The following is a 14,275-nucleotide window of genomic DNA, read 5'->3' on the forward strand; positions in this document are numbered from 1 at the left end:
TGTCGTCGTTCACCCCTCAGTCCTGGATTACATGCGAGCTTTGGAGCCTGATGGATGGCGTGTGAGCGGAGGGGAAGATGTTGGGGGGACACACACGGCTTTAACATGGATTAATTTAAGTGAATAACATGCTCTGATTGAGCGTCTGAACACAAACCGACAGCTGGACGATGACGCAGTGAACAGAGGAGTTGGGGAAGTTCAACATTCTTCCTCTAAATATTTCCTGAGACTGTAATTTTGTCACGGAACATCAATTTCCACCATTAATGTTCATTTGGAGAGAGACTGTTTGGTGTTTGGTGTTGATTTCACCACTTTCTCATCAGATCTGTAACAAAAGTGAAGTTTGAGAGCCAGTTATCACTCTCACAGGCCAGGACTGCTTCATGGAAACCGTTTACAGGGTGCTTGCTCTTTTTCCAAATTAAAATTCCAGACTTTTTTCCCCCAAGACCTTAACTGTATGTACTTGTAACTTGTGTGCCTACTGCCTACTTCATTGGTTGAGACTGTACCAACTGTGTTTATTAGAAATGTTCATTTTTATAGGCTAGTATTCAATGAACAGATGCATTATTCACAGTAAATTATGCTTTTACCGATGAAAACGTTTCAAAACATGAAAATCACAAGTACATGAATTTCACATCAAACAAGTGTCACAAAAACTATCTATAAAAAAAAAAATGAATGGATGGATGAATGGATGTATGTAAATTCAGTCTCTTCACTCACATCTCATCCCATTAGGCTAATACAGTACGTGAGCAGTTAGTAAAATTATAGTTTTATAGCCTACCTTCCTATTTCTCATTTCACAATGCCTTTGAGCATATTTTAAAATTCTACCATACATTTATTTTCCATACTTTATTAAGACTTTCACACAAAATTCCATACTTATTAAGACTTTCAAGACTTGCGCAAGCACCCTGTGTTTAGGTGGAAATCCCATTTCCCTCCACTGATTTCTCACATTTGGTCACAGACTCCCGTTTCTTTTCCCTTTTACGTCCCGATCCCTCTGGTAATATTCCCATTTGGTTTGCGAATGTTCTGAATTTAAGACCCCGCTGACTGGGAACAACCAACACATTTTGCATCACCTTCCTCTTTCCATGGTTTCCACTGACAGCTCTCACATTAGGAGGCACGTTTTCACCGATTCAGCCAACAGCTGCAGAGTAATTTGCATTTCAAGAATATATTTTATTTTGAAAAAAAAAAAAGCCAAATATTACAGCTTATTTTTCAGTATGTTACAATATTAAAAAGCCAGAATGTCCAGCAGTTAAACTAAATAGTTCTGTGATGAGTTAAGTTTTTTTTTTTTACTAAATAACAGAGATGGGACCAAGTCACATGTGCAAGTCCCAAGTAATTTTTTCTTTGGCAAGTCAAGTCAAAGTCAACTCACCTTATTATTGCAGTTTTACCTGCAGAATCTGATCTTAATAAAGTGAAAACACAAAGATATAAGTAACTGTCAGTAAACATCATTGGCCAATGTGTCCAACCTGTCCCCCCCCGTATCATATCAAGCTAACGTTAGCTAACTACCGACTAGGCTAACAGGATAATATTAGCTAATTTGACGAGCACTTACTGGTCAGAATGGATCTTCAAATGATCAAGTTATGCTAGATGCTTAACACTCAAGTCATTCAAGTCATCGTGTCTCAAGTCAAGTGCCGAGTCTTTAACTTCCAAGTCCGAGTCGAGACTCAAGTCTTTTATTTTTTTGTCCAGTCAAGTCACAAGTCATCAAAACAGCGACTCGAGTCCCCATCTCTGCTAAATAAAAGCTAAATGGGCCAAAAGTGGCGATTCCATAGATTTTGCCGGAGGAAATACATGAAATCACACACAGTAACAGCATCATGTTGGCTTTGTTTGGTCTGGTGTTGTGCCGTTTTCATTATCCCTGTTACTAAGTATGTTACGAATACCATTAATCCATCTGCTCCTTAAATAACTCTCCTCTTGGTTCTTGGATCCCATCTTTGCACTCATTACACTTCAACCAAAAGTCTTTACAGAGTCTCTACTACTCTTTTACTGCTCTCTTCTCTTTGTACCTCTGCTGTGTGGCCCCGCTCCTCACCGAGCATCTGCATTTCTGGGCTAAACTCGGTTTTTTACCCCACGTTACTGTGAACAGAGCCTGAAAAAAAAACCAAAAAAACATGGAGTGGCTTCAGAGTTACAAAAACATGAGAAAGAAAGCAGCAAAACCACAGTAGAGTCTCTCTCTGACGCTAAAGTAAAACAAATGCACACAGATATGAGACTCTGGCTAAATAATGTTCACACACAGTTTGTGGTTTGTTGCTATATTCTAATATATTAAGTTTGTTCCCGGTCGCTGGCCTGATTAATTAGCTTCACCGCACAAGGTGATGGGATTGGTTCCTTGAGTCGTTTGCTGATTTTGAGTCCATCTTTGGAACATTACAAGTCTGAGGAGGAAATAATCAGCCTGATCAACTCGTTTTCTAACTCCTAACATGTTGTAAAATAAAAACACCTCAAGTGTTCACACAATTTGAAACCTCTGAGTAAATCTAAGTGCACGATGCCTAAAATCCCTTCGTCTCTCCCGACTTTTAAGAGAAAAAACAGCATTTTATCCGCACGACATTAAGGATTATTAGTACTTCCTCTGCTACAACTCAAAGGAGTCCGCCCCATCCATGAATCTTATTTATTAGGTATGGCCTCTAAAGACTGAACAGTTTATTGTAAACATTACACTTTCCATGTTTTTGGGAATAATTCTTGTTTTTATTTTGAAGCAGGTCATTAAATGCAAAATGTACAACATCTGAACAACAGTTGGTACTTAATGTATCGATGTTTCCACTAAATGCAAATAAACAGAGAGAAACAGCTGTTAGAAGACTTTCTTCTGCAGGTTTCCTTCTGATTTTTTTTTTAAAGCATATTCAGCGACAGGATGTTCATCAATTAGCCTAATAATGAATTATGAGGCATTTTGTGTATTAAGAGCAACTGATTTATATTTATAATTTAATATTTATATGTAGATAGAAGTTCCTGATTATTAATTTAGACTAAATCCATCCTCATCTCTTTATGATAATCTAAAGACATGAAAGGGAGGCAGCGCAGCCAAGAGAAACGTTACAAAAAAAGAGAGAATAGACTATTTGAAGTAAATTCATACCTACCCCCCCACACACACTGATGAACGGCAGTGGTCCCAGCATTGCGCCCTCCGACAGTCCTACACTGATGGGTCTAAAGAACTTTTAACTTTGTAGGATTCACTGCGTCACAAGCTTCATGTAAACCTGTTGCTTGTTGTCCAAGGATTCTATTAATTCTTAGGCCAAAAATATACTTGCTTTTGATTATGGACACACGTGTTTATCCCGGCTGCCTCTTTGTTTGGAGCCGCACATTTTTGGCAGACACACAAATCGGTGAGCAGGGTCAGCCCCACTGATGCAGTCCAGCTAAAATCAGAGGTAGAGTCGGATCCTTTCTTTGGCAAACCGCAGAAGCAGTTTTTAAAAGTCAGATTGTGGGTTTAGAAAAGGTACAAAGAACGTGTTTGTAGATGAACAGAATCCCACCATTCGACACTTTGTGCCATGAAATATCCGTCAGGAATCAGCGATTTCAGAACCCAGCCTTCGATCCGCGGTGGACTTTGAATTCCACAAAGCGACCGCCTCCCTGCGGCGCCGGCTGCACGGCGTCGTCGCAGCACTCCGCTAACCGCTTGGCGGCCCGCTTCATGAAACGCACCTTGCCGCGGGCCCTGGTGACCGTGGCGTACTCGTGGGACTTGAGCTTGGTGTAGTAGTCGGAGAACTTGTTGTAGAGGACGGAGATGGGCATGCCGTTCAGGATGATGCCGAAGGAGATGCAGGCGAAGGCAAAGACGCGGCCCAGGTTCGTTTCTGGCAGCATGTCGCCATAGCCCACGGTGGAAATACTCACCTGAGGGGGAGGAAAAGATGGGATAACACCTCATTAAGGCAGAGAAACTCATTATACGACTCCTCAAGCTCTAATTGGCGGCTCGCATTCGCATAGTAGCTTATAACAATATGGTAACAATAACAGTACATTTTTTCAAATAACATACAGCGAATACTGCACAGTATTAAGTATTTTTATTAAGTATTAATTAAGGCTTAATGGTGTTTCCTAAAGGGGGCTCTGTTAAACCTGGCAACGCAGCCCAATTAAACCACCAGAGCACGCTAGCTCCTTTAGCCAGCGCGAGATGCAGGGACAATGGATCGGTTTTTAATTAAAAAAGGGCAAAAAACAGCACAAAAACCATGCTCATCCTGAATGTCTCACTATGATTACAACAACAAACTACAAATACAACATGAAGAAAGTCGAGGACATGCACGCCAGCTTCCGCTCATCCCAGTATTAAAGTAAATGTGGTCTGAATTGAAAATGTATTGGCTGTGTTGTTTTTTTTGTGGGATGTTTTATGTGTAGAAATGCATATTTGCAAAAGGGGACTTTAGTATGTTGTGGTAAAAGTGGCTCTTCCCTTGATTCTGCTCTGACAATGTGGCTCTTGTGAAAACAATAATGAGTATCACTGCTTTAAGGCATAAACTCAACGAAGCAGGACTCCCATTGGACAGCTCTGCTGCTCACAAAAAAGCATCAAGACCGACTTCCACACAGACAAAGCTGAAGACAAAGCAGCATTAAACCCCTTTGACGTAGCATTTGTGCACTCACAGCAGCCCACCACCATGCCTGAGGCATGGAGGTGAAGTTGGTGTTGTAAACGTCGTACTCCACGCTGTACACCATGGCTGAGAACATGAAGATCCCCAGGCCGATGAAGAGCAGTAAACAGCCCACCTGCGGAGACATTTCACAGCGTTTTGTACGCTTTGTTGTATACTTTCATCTCTAGATTTTGCAAAATAGGGAAATCCAAGTGCAACATTGACATTTGGCACAAGCTGCAGAGGCAGTCCGACCTGCTGGTAGCACTGTCTCAGTGTGAAGCCGAAGGCTCTGAGGCCTGTCGAGTGACGAGCCAGCTTCAAGATCCTGAAGATTCTCATCAGACGCATGATCCTCAGAACCTGACCCACCTACAGAGGAGAAACCACAGAAGGAAAGCACGAGTTAGACCAGCGTACCAGGGAGAGACTTCTTCTCCCATCAGCTACAGTGTTGAAGAAAAAAAATAAAAATCAACTGGGCTGTGTTCGAAACCGCATACTCAGACAGTATGCAGAGCGTTTACCCACAATGCATTTCGCTCCTGCCCGAGCCGAAATCAGCCGGCCTGAAGCTGATTTCTCTTAAAGCCATAATGTGTAATATTTCACGTTGTCTATTAACAAATTTGAGTCTTATCATTCACAAGTATTACCTCAATCGTTATTAATTACCTCCATCACAAAAGTGCAGTGTTCTTATATTCTTTATATTCAGCATACGAATGTACATAAGAGTGTTACACTCCAATGAATGTCTCCATGTTGCTCCGCCATTTTAAAACTACGGGATTTGTAGAAGGACATGTCATCAGCTTCGCATTTTCCGTTTCCACATTGGAAACGGAAATTCCACATTGGAAACGGAAAATGCGAAGCTGATGACATGTCCTTCTACAAATCCCGTAGTTTTAAAATGGCGGAGCAACATGGAGACATTCATTGGAGTGTAACACTCTTATGTACATTCGTATGCTGAATATAAAGAATATAAGAACACTGCACTTTTGTGATGGAGGTAATTAATAACGATTGAGGTAATACTTGTGAATGATAAGACTCAAATTTGTTAATAGACAACGTGAAATATTACACATTATGGCTTTAAGCTCTAAACTCTGTAAACTTTAGCAACATTTGAAACATTTTCAGGTGAGAAAGTAGTCGTTTAGATCCCCAACGTGTTGAAAACCTGACAAAATACCGGCTATTTACCATTTTGTTCCCACAAATTCGGCGCTACTAAAGCTAGCTGCAGTGAGCAACGCACTTCCGGTTATTTTCACAAAATAAAATACCCGTTGCCTTTTATCATAGGGAAAGCCATTACGATACAATTGGTGCTTTTGTTTTGAAAACAGGAAGTGAACCTACCCTCGTTGTAGCTAGCTTGAAACTGTCGTTTTGACAGGAAATGGCGATCGGCGACATCACGTTACGTTGCATCTTGGGTAGTTTGAGTATGAGTAGTAACCTCATGATGCATACCCAACATTTCGGAGAATCTAGTATGCATCCGGGAACTTCTCGCTTACTCAAACTTGCATACTAACTCAAAAAGTTAGTATGAGTAGTAGGAGAAGTATGCGGTTTTGAACACAGCCTTGGTGCTTCAAACGAGACAAATTCAGCATCAGGTGATTGTGAGGTCATTATTTATTCAACTAAAACAGGCAAAATGCAGCAGCAGTGACTGGAAAACTAAGACCACCATTACTGATTCCACAGGAATGAAGAGGAAAGCAGCAGACAGGTACATCTCAGACTCTACGGGCCTCGGTCTAGAAAAAGACTGAAGGTACAGCTTGTTTGGAAGGGTTTCAGGAGAAAGCCTCTTTTTTTTTTTTTTATCCGAACAAACCACAAAGACTTCTGGAACAATGTCCTTTGGACAGACCAGACCAAAGTGGAGATGTTTGCTCAGAATGCACAGCAGCACGTTTGGAGGAAACCAAACACAGCATATCAGCACAAACACCTCACACCAGCTGTCAAGCACGGTGGTGGAGGGCTGATGATCTGGGCTGGTTCTGCAGCCACAGGACCTGGGCACCTTGTATCGAGTCCACCATGTATACCAGATTATGTCAAATGTGAGGCCATCTGCTCAACTGTTAAAGCACGCCTGTACCCGAGCCCCGCCTCTACCTTCCCAACGCTGGCTACGGTCTCGATGTCCCCAGAGTGCAGGTGCACGCCGTCGTCCTCGAAGTGCTCCAGGATCATCTGCAGGTAGTGCGGCAGGATGGCCATGAGGTCGACGGCGTTCAGCACGCTGCGTCCGAAACACTTGAGGTCGGGGGTGGAAACCAGGCGCAGCAGGTACTCCAGGGTGAAGAAGGTGATGCAGAAGGTCTCGATGCTCTCGCCGTAGAACCTTCCGCTGGGCTGGCCCGAGGCCGTCTGCAACAGACACGGAACTGAAGCAGGTTTTCAGCTCGAATAACCATCTTTTTAAATTATTTTTTTTTTAGACTTATTGGAAGCAATTTCACAGGTAGCAATGTAGCAGTACAGCACAACAGAAGCCTTCCATTCTATAATTTTTTCCCAGTTTTTTTTTTTTATCCCTCCCACTGAGAACAGTTCTAAGAATTCAATATTAACATATAAACAGTACAAGACATATACAACAAATACATGAATATGGAAAATGACAAAATAAACTAGTAAATTTAAATAAAAATAAAAAATAATAAAAAAAACAATGAAAAAAGGAAATAAATAGAAAATAAAATATAAATATATAAATATATGGGGGGCTCAGTCGTCGCAGTCAGGCAGAGATGTCAAAGATTCAATATAGTTTAAGAGAGGTCTCCAAGGCTGTGTTCGAAACCGCATACTTCTACTTCTCCTACTTCTACTACTCATACTTACTTTTTGAGTTAGTATGCGAGTTTGAGTAAGCGAGAAGTTCCCGGATGCATACTAGATTCTCCTAAATGTTGGGTATGCATCATGAGGTTACTACTCATACTGAAACTACCCAAGATGCAACGTAACGTGACGTTGCCGATCGTCATTTCCTGTCAAAACAGCAGTTTCAAGCTAGCTACAACGAGGGTAGGTTCACTTCCTGTTTTCAAAACAAAAGCACCAATTGTATGGTAATGGCTTTCCCTATGATAAAAGGCAACGGGTATTTTATTTTGTGAAAATAACCGGAAGTGCGTTGCTCACTGCGGCTAGCTTTAGTAGCGCCGAATTCGTGGGCACAAAGTTGTAAATAGCCGGTATTTTGTCAGGTTTTCAACACGTTGGGGATCTAAACGACTACTTTCTCGCCTGAAAATGTTTCAAATGTTGCTAAAGTTTACAGAGTTTAGAGCTTAAGCGAAATCGGCTTCAGGCCGGCTGATTTCGGCTCGGGCAGGAGCGAAATGCATTGTGGGTAAACTCTGCATACTGTCTGATCGATCAGTATGCAGTATGGAAGTATGGAAGTATGTAGTATTTGGTTTCGAACACAGCCTAAGTCTTTTCAAAAGGACCTAAGGAACCATTGAGGGAAAATCTGGAATAAGCATCTATTAAAGAAAAAAAAACACACCACCACACACCTTGTACTGCAACTCCTCCACGGTGTTGAGCGTCATGGCAACCAGGGACACCAGCACAAAGAAGGAGGACGCCACTCCCATCAGCTTGGCTGTGATGGAGGAGAACGGCTTCTCCATCAGGTTCCAGATTCTCCTACGGACCAGCCCGAAGGCCATGTGGTCGTACACCACCTCGTCCTCCTCCATCTCCAGCTGGAGGATCAGAAGATCATCACGGAGTACAAACAGGAGAAATAAGTTTACCAAAAAGACAGCTGAACACTCAAAGAACAGCAAAACTACTGAGTAATACATGCCAAAACTAAAACAACTGGTCCAACAAACTGATGGAATCAGAGCTGGAAGCAAATCTGTGCCAAGAAAAAGCTTATTTTCCTCCCCATCTGTCAAGAAGGCAGCGCGGTTTATAATGTAGGTCAGATAGACACGGGGTCAGCCAGCAGATTACAGAGGAAATCTCAGGTAGAATAAAAAACAAAACAAAACAGAACAAATGAAGCTGTGGAACGTCATTCATTTAGCTTCAAATAATAACAAATTCATTATACAGACATGTATTTATTGTATAGCGGATCCAACATAGGAACCAGGTCCCTTTAGAGCATACGTGTCAAACTCAAGCTTTGCTTGTTCCAGATTAAATGTTTAAGCAAAACTTAAGTATGTTTCCATATGAAAAGGTTCATTAAGAGAAGGAAAACATTTTTATTTTAACATAAATATCAAGGCCGGCCCACGACTTTGTCCAAGTTGTTCATTTTGGCCCTCCGTGTATTTGAGTTGGACGTCTCTGCTTTAAAGGGTCCCCAGATAAATCCGAGTGGTCCTGAGGTGAGATGAGCTCTTTAACCGGCGATGCCTCATCTATAATGTTCTTTCTGTTATGTCTCACAGGATGTGACAAAGACCAGCAGCTTACTTTGACATGAAGAAGTCTTAAAAGCAGCGGCGGGCACAGACTTTTTGAAGAGATGGGGCGGAAAGAGGAAGAGGGAACTTTAGCACACGTTCCCCACAGTCCTGGTCAAATCCTGCCTTCCCTCTCTGCTCCCCCTCATATCAGCCATCCACACTCCTCACTGTCCACTGGAATTGTTCCCGTTCTCTTCAAGTCTGCAGCTGTCAGTCCCTTCTTGAAAAAACCTGGTTCAAGAACCAACGATTTCAATAACCTCCGCCCCATTCCTCACCTTCCTTTCACATCCAATATCCTGGAAAAAAATGTTGCTTCCCAACTTCACTCCCATCTTACCAATAACAGCCTTTACGAACAATTCCAGTCTGGTTTCTGTCCACGCCACAGCACAGAAACAGCCCTTATCAAGATCACCAACGACCTCATGGTAGCTGACTTCGGTTTCATCTCCATCGATCTGAGTGCAGCCTTTGACACCATTTCTCACCCCATCCTCCTCAATAGACTCTCCTCCTTAGGCATCACCGGCACCCCCCTGCACTGGTTTCACTCCGACCACACAGGCCGCACTCAGTTCATACAGCTCAAGTCCTTCTCCTCTCAGCCCTCCCCTGTCACTTCAGGTGTTCCCCAGGGCTCCATCCTGGGGCCCCTCCTCTTCATCATCTACCTCCTCCCACTTGGCAATATTTTCCGAAAATTTGGTATACATTTCCACTGCTTCGCGGATGACACTCAGCTCTATCTATCCAGTAAACCCGACTCCCCTCTCCCTCCCTTCTTCCTCACCCTCTGAGATTAAATCCTGGTTCACATCAAACTTCCTTAAACTCTGTGATAAAACTCCTTGTTGGCACCAAATCCATCCTTTCCAAAGTTGACAGTTTCTCCCTCACCATAGACAGCTCCACCGTGTCCCCCTCCCCTCAGGTTAAGAGTCTGGGTGTCATCCTCGACAGCACACTTTCTTTCCACTCCCACATCAATAGCATTACCCGGTCTGCATATTTTCATCTACGTAACATTAATCGTCTCACTCCTCACACCACTGCTGTCCTGGTCCACAGCCTCGTCACCTCCCGCATAGATTATTGCATCTCACTCCTTTTCGGTGTCCCTCACAAATCCCTTCGTAAGCTTCAGCTGGTCCAAAACTCTGCAGCCCGCATCATCACCGGTACCGCCTCCTTTCACCGTATCACCCCCGTCCTCCAGCAGCTTCACTGGCTCCCGGTCAAATTCAGAATTACTTTCAAAACCCTACTTTACACATTCAAGGCCATCCACAACCTCGCCCCCCCCATATCTGTCTGATCTCCTCTCCATTGTCATCCTCCTCCTCCCTCCACCTCTCAGCACTAACTCTGGAACTCACTCCCACCAGACATCTGCAACATCGACTCTTTACTCCTCTTCAAATCAAAACCCATCTGTTTCAAGCGGCATTCTCCCTCTAGCCTCTTTTTAACTTGTGTTATTTTATTTATCGTGTTGTAAAGTGTCCTTGAGTGTTGAGAAAGCTTTTTTTTTTTAAATAAAATGTATTATTATTATTATGTTTTGGCTCCCAAGGGAGCACTTGAGGGCAGTTTAGCACGAGTTTTTCCACAATTGGGCCACAAGTGGAAAAACAACCTTAAAAGTAAGTTCTGAAGGGTCAAATTCCTGCCAGAACACTGTCCAAATTACGAGGTCAGGACCACTGGAGGCGTTTCAGAAGGTAAAAGATCAGCACCTAAGTACGAGTACTTAAGAGTACCCGAGTAAATATACTTGTACTGTAGGCACATTAAAAAGTGTAAAGCTCAGCAGGACTCCCACCTCTGCGATCAGCTGCTTCTGTATCTTCAGCTGCTCGTTCAGCTCGTCCTGCCTCTCCTCGAAGGAGATGCGGCAGCAGCGCTGGCTGTACTTGATTCTGACGCCCCAGTAGTGGATCTCCTCCAGGAAGTGGTGGGGACACAGCTCGTCTTTAATGCACAGCACTCCGGTTCTGACGGAGACAGGAGAACAGGATCAAGACTTCGGTTTCAGTAGCTCGTACCGTTTCCTTTCGCAGACTTGGACCGCACCTGTAGAAGTTAAAGATGTTGTGGAAGATTTTCGGGTCTCGGTCGAAGAAGAATTCGTTGCGTTGAACGACGTAGTCGTCGCACAGGTCCAGCTTCCTGCTGTGGTCCCTGTATGTGGCCAGCTGACCGATCCGAGTCTTCGGGTACCTGGCAGCCAACCTGTAGGGCAGCAGGTACACCTGGAGAAAACAGTCAAATGCATTCATTCATGTTAATCTGTCGTTTCAACTCATTTTAAATAGATAGTCACAACAAATAACACCAGAAAGAGTGAAAAAAATAAAATAAATCACAATAAATATTCCTCTCATGGCCTGCAGGGGGCGACATCCACACCAGCAGATTGGAGCTGAGGCCTTCTGCAGAGCACAGCAGCTGAATGTTTGGGGTAAAGTCGTGTGAACTCACCGTCCCGCCCACATTGATGTTGAGATTTAAATGTTTGGTCGGAGATCGCAGCACGCGGGACGGAGACACCGGCAGCCGATCCTCCTCTTCCTCCCGCTCGTACTCGGCGTAAAGATCATAGATGTCTCTGCTCAGGTCCTTCAGAGGTCGTACACAATGGGAATGAAACAGTAGGAAACAATACTTTAGATTAAATAGTCAGAAATAAGACTAAAAATGGCTGAAAACTCGGTGTAGATGCAGCCGTGATCCATTTCATTTATTTCTGTTTCATCTGAATGTTGAAGCTGATTATCTTATGATGATGATACTTATTTAATCTTATTCGATTTTGTTGCATTTTTACTGTTCTTTTATTGTTTTTACTTCTTCTTCTCTTTATTTATTACTTGCTGTAAAGCCCTTTGGTACACCGTGAGGATTGTCTGTAGAAATAAAGAACATTTACATCTTAACCTGTTCTGACCTTGTGCTTCTAATTCCTGTTGCATCGTCCATTTGTCGCCATGTTTGCATCAAAATCGTTTTAAATAAAAGTCGATTATTCAGTCCATAACTAGTTTATCTAGTTTGCAAATCTGTTGCAAGCTCCTTAAATATGTAAATTTCATGCTTTTCTCATGCTTTTTTTCCTTTTATTTGACATGTTCCCACCGTTAAAGCCAAATAATCTGTCAATTTATTGATGATAAAGAAGAATCACAGGTGGCAGTTTGCCCCCCTACACTGAAAAAAGTGACTTTTTGGTGAGGTAAACTCTATTAGAGTAACATGCGTTTTTAAGATTCAGTAAGAACTAGAGCTTCTTAAGTAAAATTAAACATTTTATTAACGTAATACATGAATTATGGGGGAAGAGTGAGTTTTACTTAGGTTTTCTCTTACAATTTAAATGTTTAATAGTTGTATGTACATAAACCTAGAAATACTACATAAACTTTACTCTGAAAGTGTATCGTTAAAATCTACTAAGTTACTTCATAACAGCAAATACTACAGATTCATAAAATTTACTTAAAATTTTGAGTAAAATGATGTTCCTGCCTATGAAAAACAAGTAGACTTTACTTCATTTGTTTAAATAAATATAACTTCAAACTTGGATGTAAATAAGTAAATATCTCCAAAATTGTTATGTTTTGTGGTAAGTAAAATTTACTTGATATTGCAGCATTAAATATTACTTAAAAAACCCTTTGTAAGTATTTGCACTGAAATTAAAGTAAATCTTATGAATTGTTTTATTTCAGTGTATATGTTCAGCTCAGTCAGGTTTGATTTGGCAAAATTAACGTGATGTTTGTCAAGTTTAAACCAAAAAAACTTGAGAATTTTAGATGAAAATTCCTCGTCTGACCTGCATAGAGTTCCATGGTTTGACGAACGTGCTGCTCAGGTCCAGGCGGTCGGCCGGTTCCTGGACCTCGTGAGGCTTGTAGCTGGGGAACAAACTCTTGCTGCGAGCTCTGAGGTGGGTCAACATGGTCTCTCACGGGGTTTGATACGGAGACGCATCCGCACAGCTCCCGCACGCCTTCATCTCACCCGGGAAGCAAACCGGCTCACAGTGACTCATCATCCGCCAACAGATGATCTGCATGCTTAAAGTTTTAAATGCCTCTGTCTGTCTCCTCCCACCAGCTCATAACGTTACCAATCTCCTAATTTGGGATTAGAATCCCATCGTGTTAAAGCTGATGTTTTCAAACAGATTTCTGAAGATTTTAATTTACTTTAACACTCGAGTTTGAACAAAAACTCAATTTACCAGAGATGTGTAAGATGGGGCTAAAAGCATTTCCCCCTTAATATGTGACAGACCTTCACATCTAACATTTCTGCCTTAATCCAAGTGTGTGTGCACGCATGTGTGTGCACGTGGGGCTCTTCCTCCCCATGATAACTCTGCTGCTTGGCTTAATCTCCACTTATGACAGTTAAACGGGAATGATGAGTGGATGGAGCTTAACGTCCGCTCTCCCACGGTCCGACCCACTTCTTAAAGCTTCGTTTATCAGCAGCAGTTTCCAGATCAGCGGTCCGTGCACAGATTGATCCGGCCCTGAAATGTCTCCGCAGACATTCACACTTAAACTTAATGTCAGAGGGACATGAGTCTAATTCCAGACTCCAGTTAGAAGCCTTTGAACGCAGTCCTGTTTTCATTTAGCACCCAAATACTTCAAATCTGATTACCAAGAACCTTCCGATAACACCGTTTTAATTTCTGTAAGATGCCTTCGTTTCATCTTCGCTCTTGGAACTTTTTGAATATTTCACGTTGATAAAATGCATTTAAGAATAAATGATCTATAGAGTAGGTCGAAGCAGTGATCTCCAGTAAAACCCAGAACTTCACATCTCGACAGCATAGATGGAGACCTGAGGTCACTGTTGGAGCTATTTATTCCCATCTTTCTTTACTTTGAATTTTGTTTAAATTTATTCTTGGGTTACCTTATATTTTGGGGGGTTATTTACAGAATTTATTTGAAGATTAATAATTGTTTGTTTTTTGTTTCTTTGTTTTAAGTTGGGCAGGATAACTGTGGGTCCAGTCCCTGTAAATATAGGGACTGG

General features: G+C 42.2%; 1 protein-coding gene across 1 annotated transcript; it reads right to left on the reverse strand.

Annotated features, from left to right (window-relative positions):
- Positions 1–3,449: 3,449 nt before the first annotated feature.
- Positions 3,450–14,275, reverse strand: kcnv2a (potassium channel, subfamily V, member 2a). The gene is made up of 9 exons (XM_075455657.1): positions 13,053–14,275; positions 11,696–11,833; positions 11,288–11,466; positions 11,037–11,208; positions 8,300–8,491; positions 6,885–7,139; positions 4,992–5,108; positions 4,744–4,869; positions 3,450–3,972 (listed from the first exon to the last, which is right to left on the reverse strand). The coding sequence occupies exons 1-9, from the start codon at positions 13,176–13,178 to the stop codon at positions 3,649–3,651; spliced, it is 1,629 nt and encodes a 542-aa protein (XP_075311772.1). The 5' UTR covers positions 13,179–14,275; the 3' UTR covers positions 3,450–3,648.

The sequence above is a fragment of the Odontesthes bonariensis genome, chromosome 22 (assembly GCF_027942865.1).
Source record: "Odontesthes bonariensis isolate fOdoBon6 chromosome 22, fOdoBon6.hap1, whole genome shotgun sequence".
Taxonomy (NCBI): Eukaryota; Metazoa; Chordata; class Actinopteri; order Atheriniformes; family Atherinopsidae; genus Odontesthes; species Odontesthes bonariensis.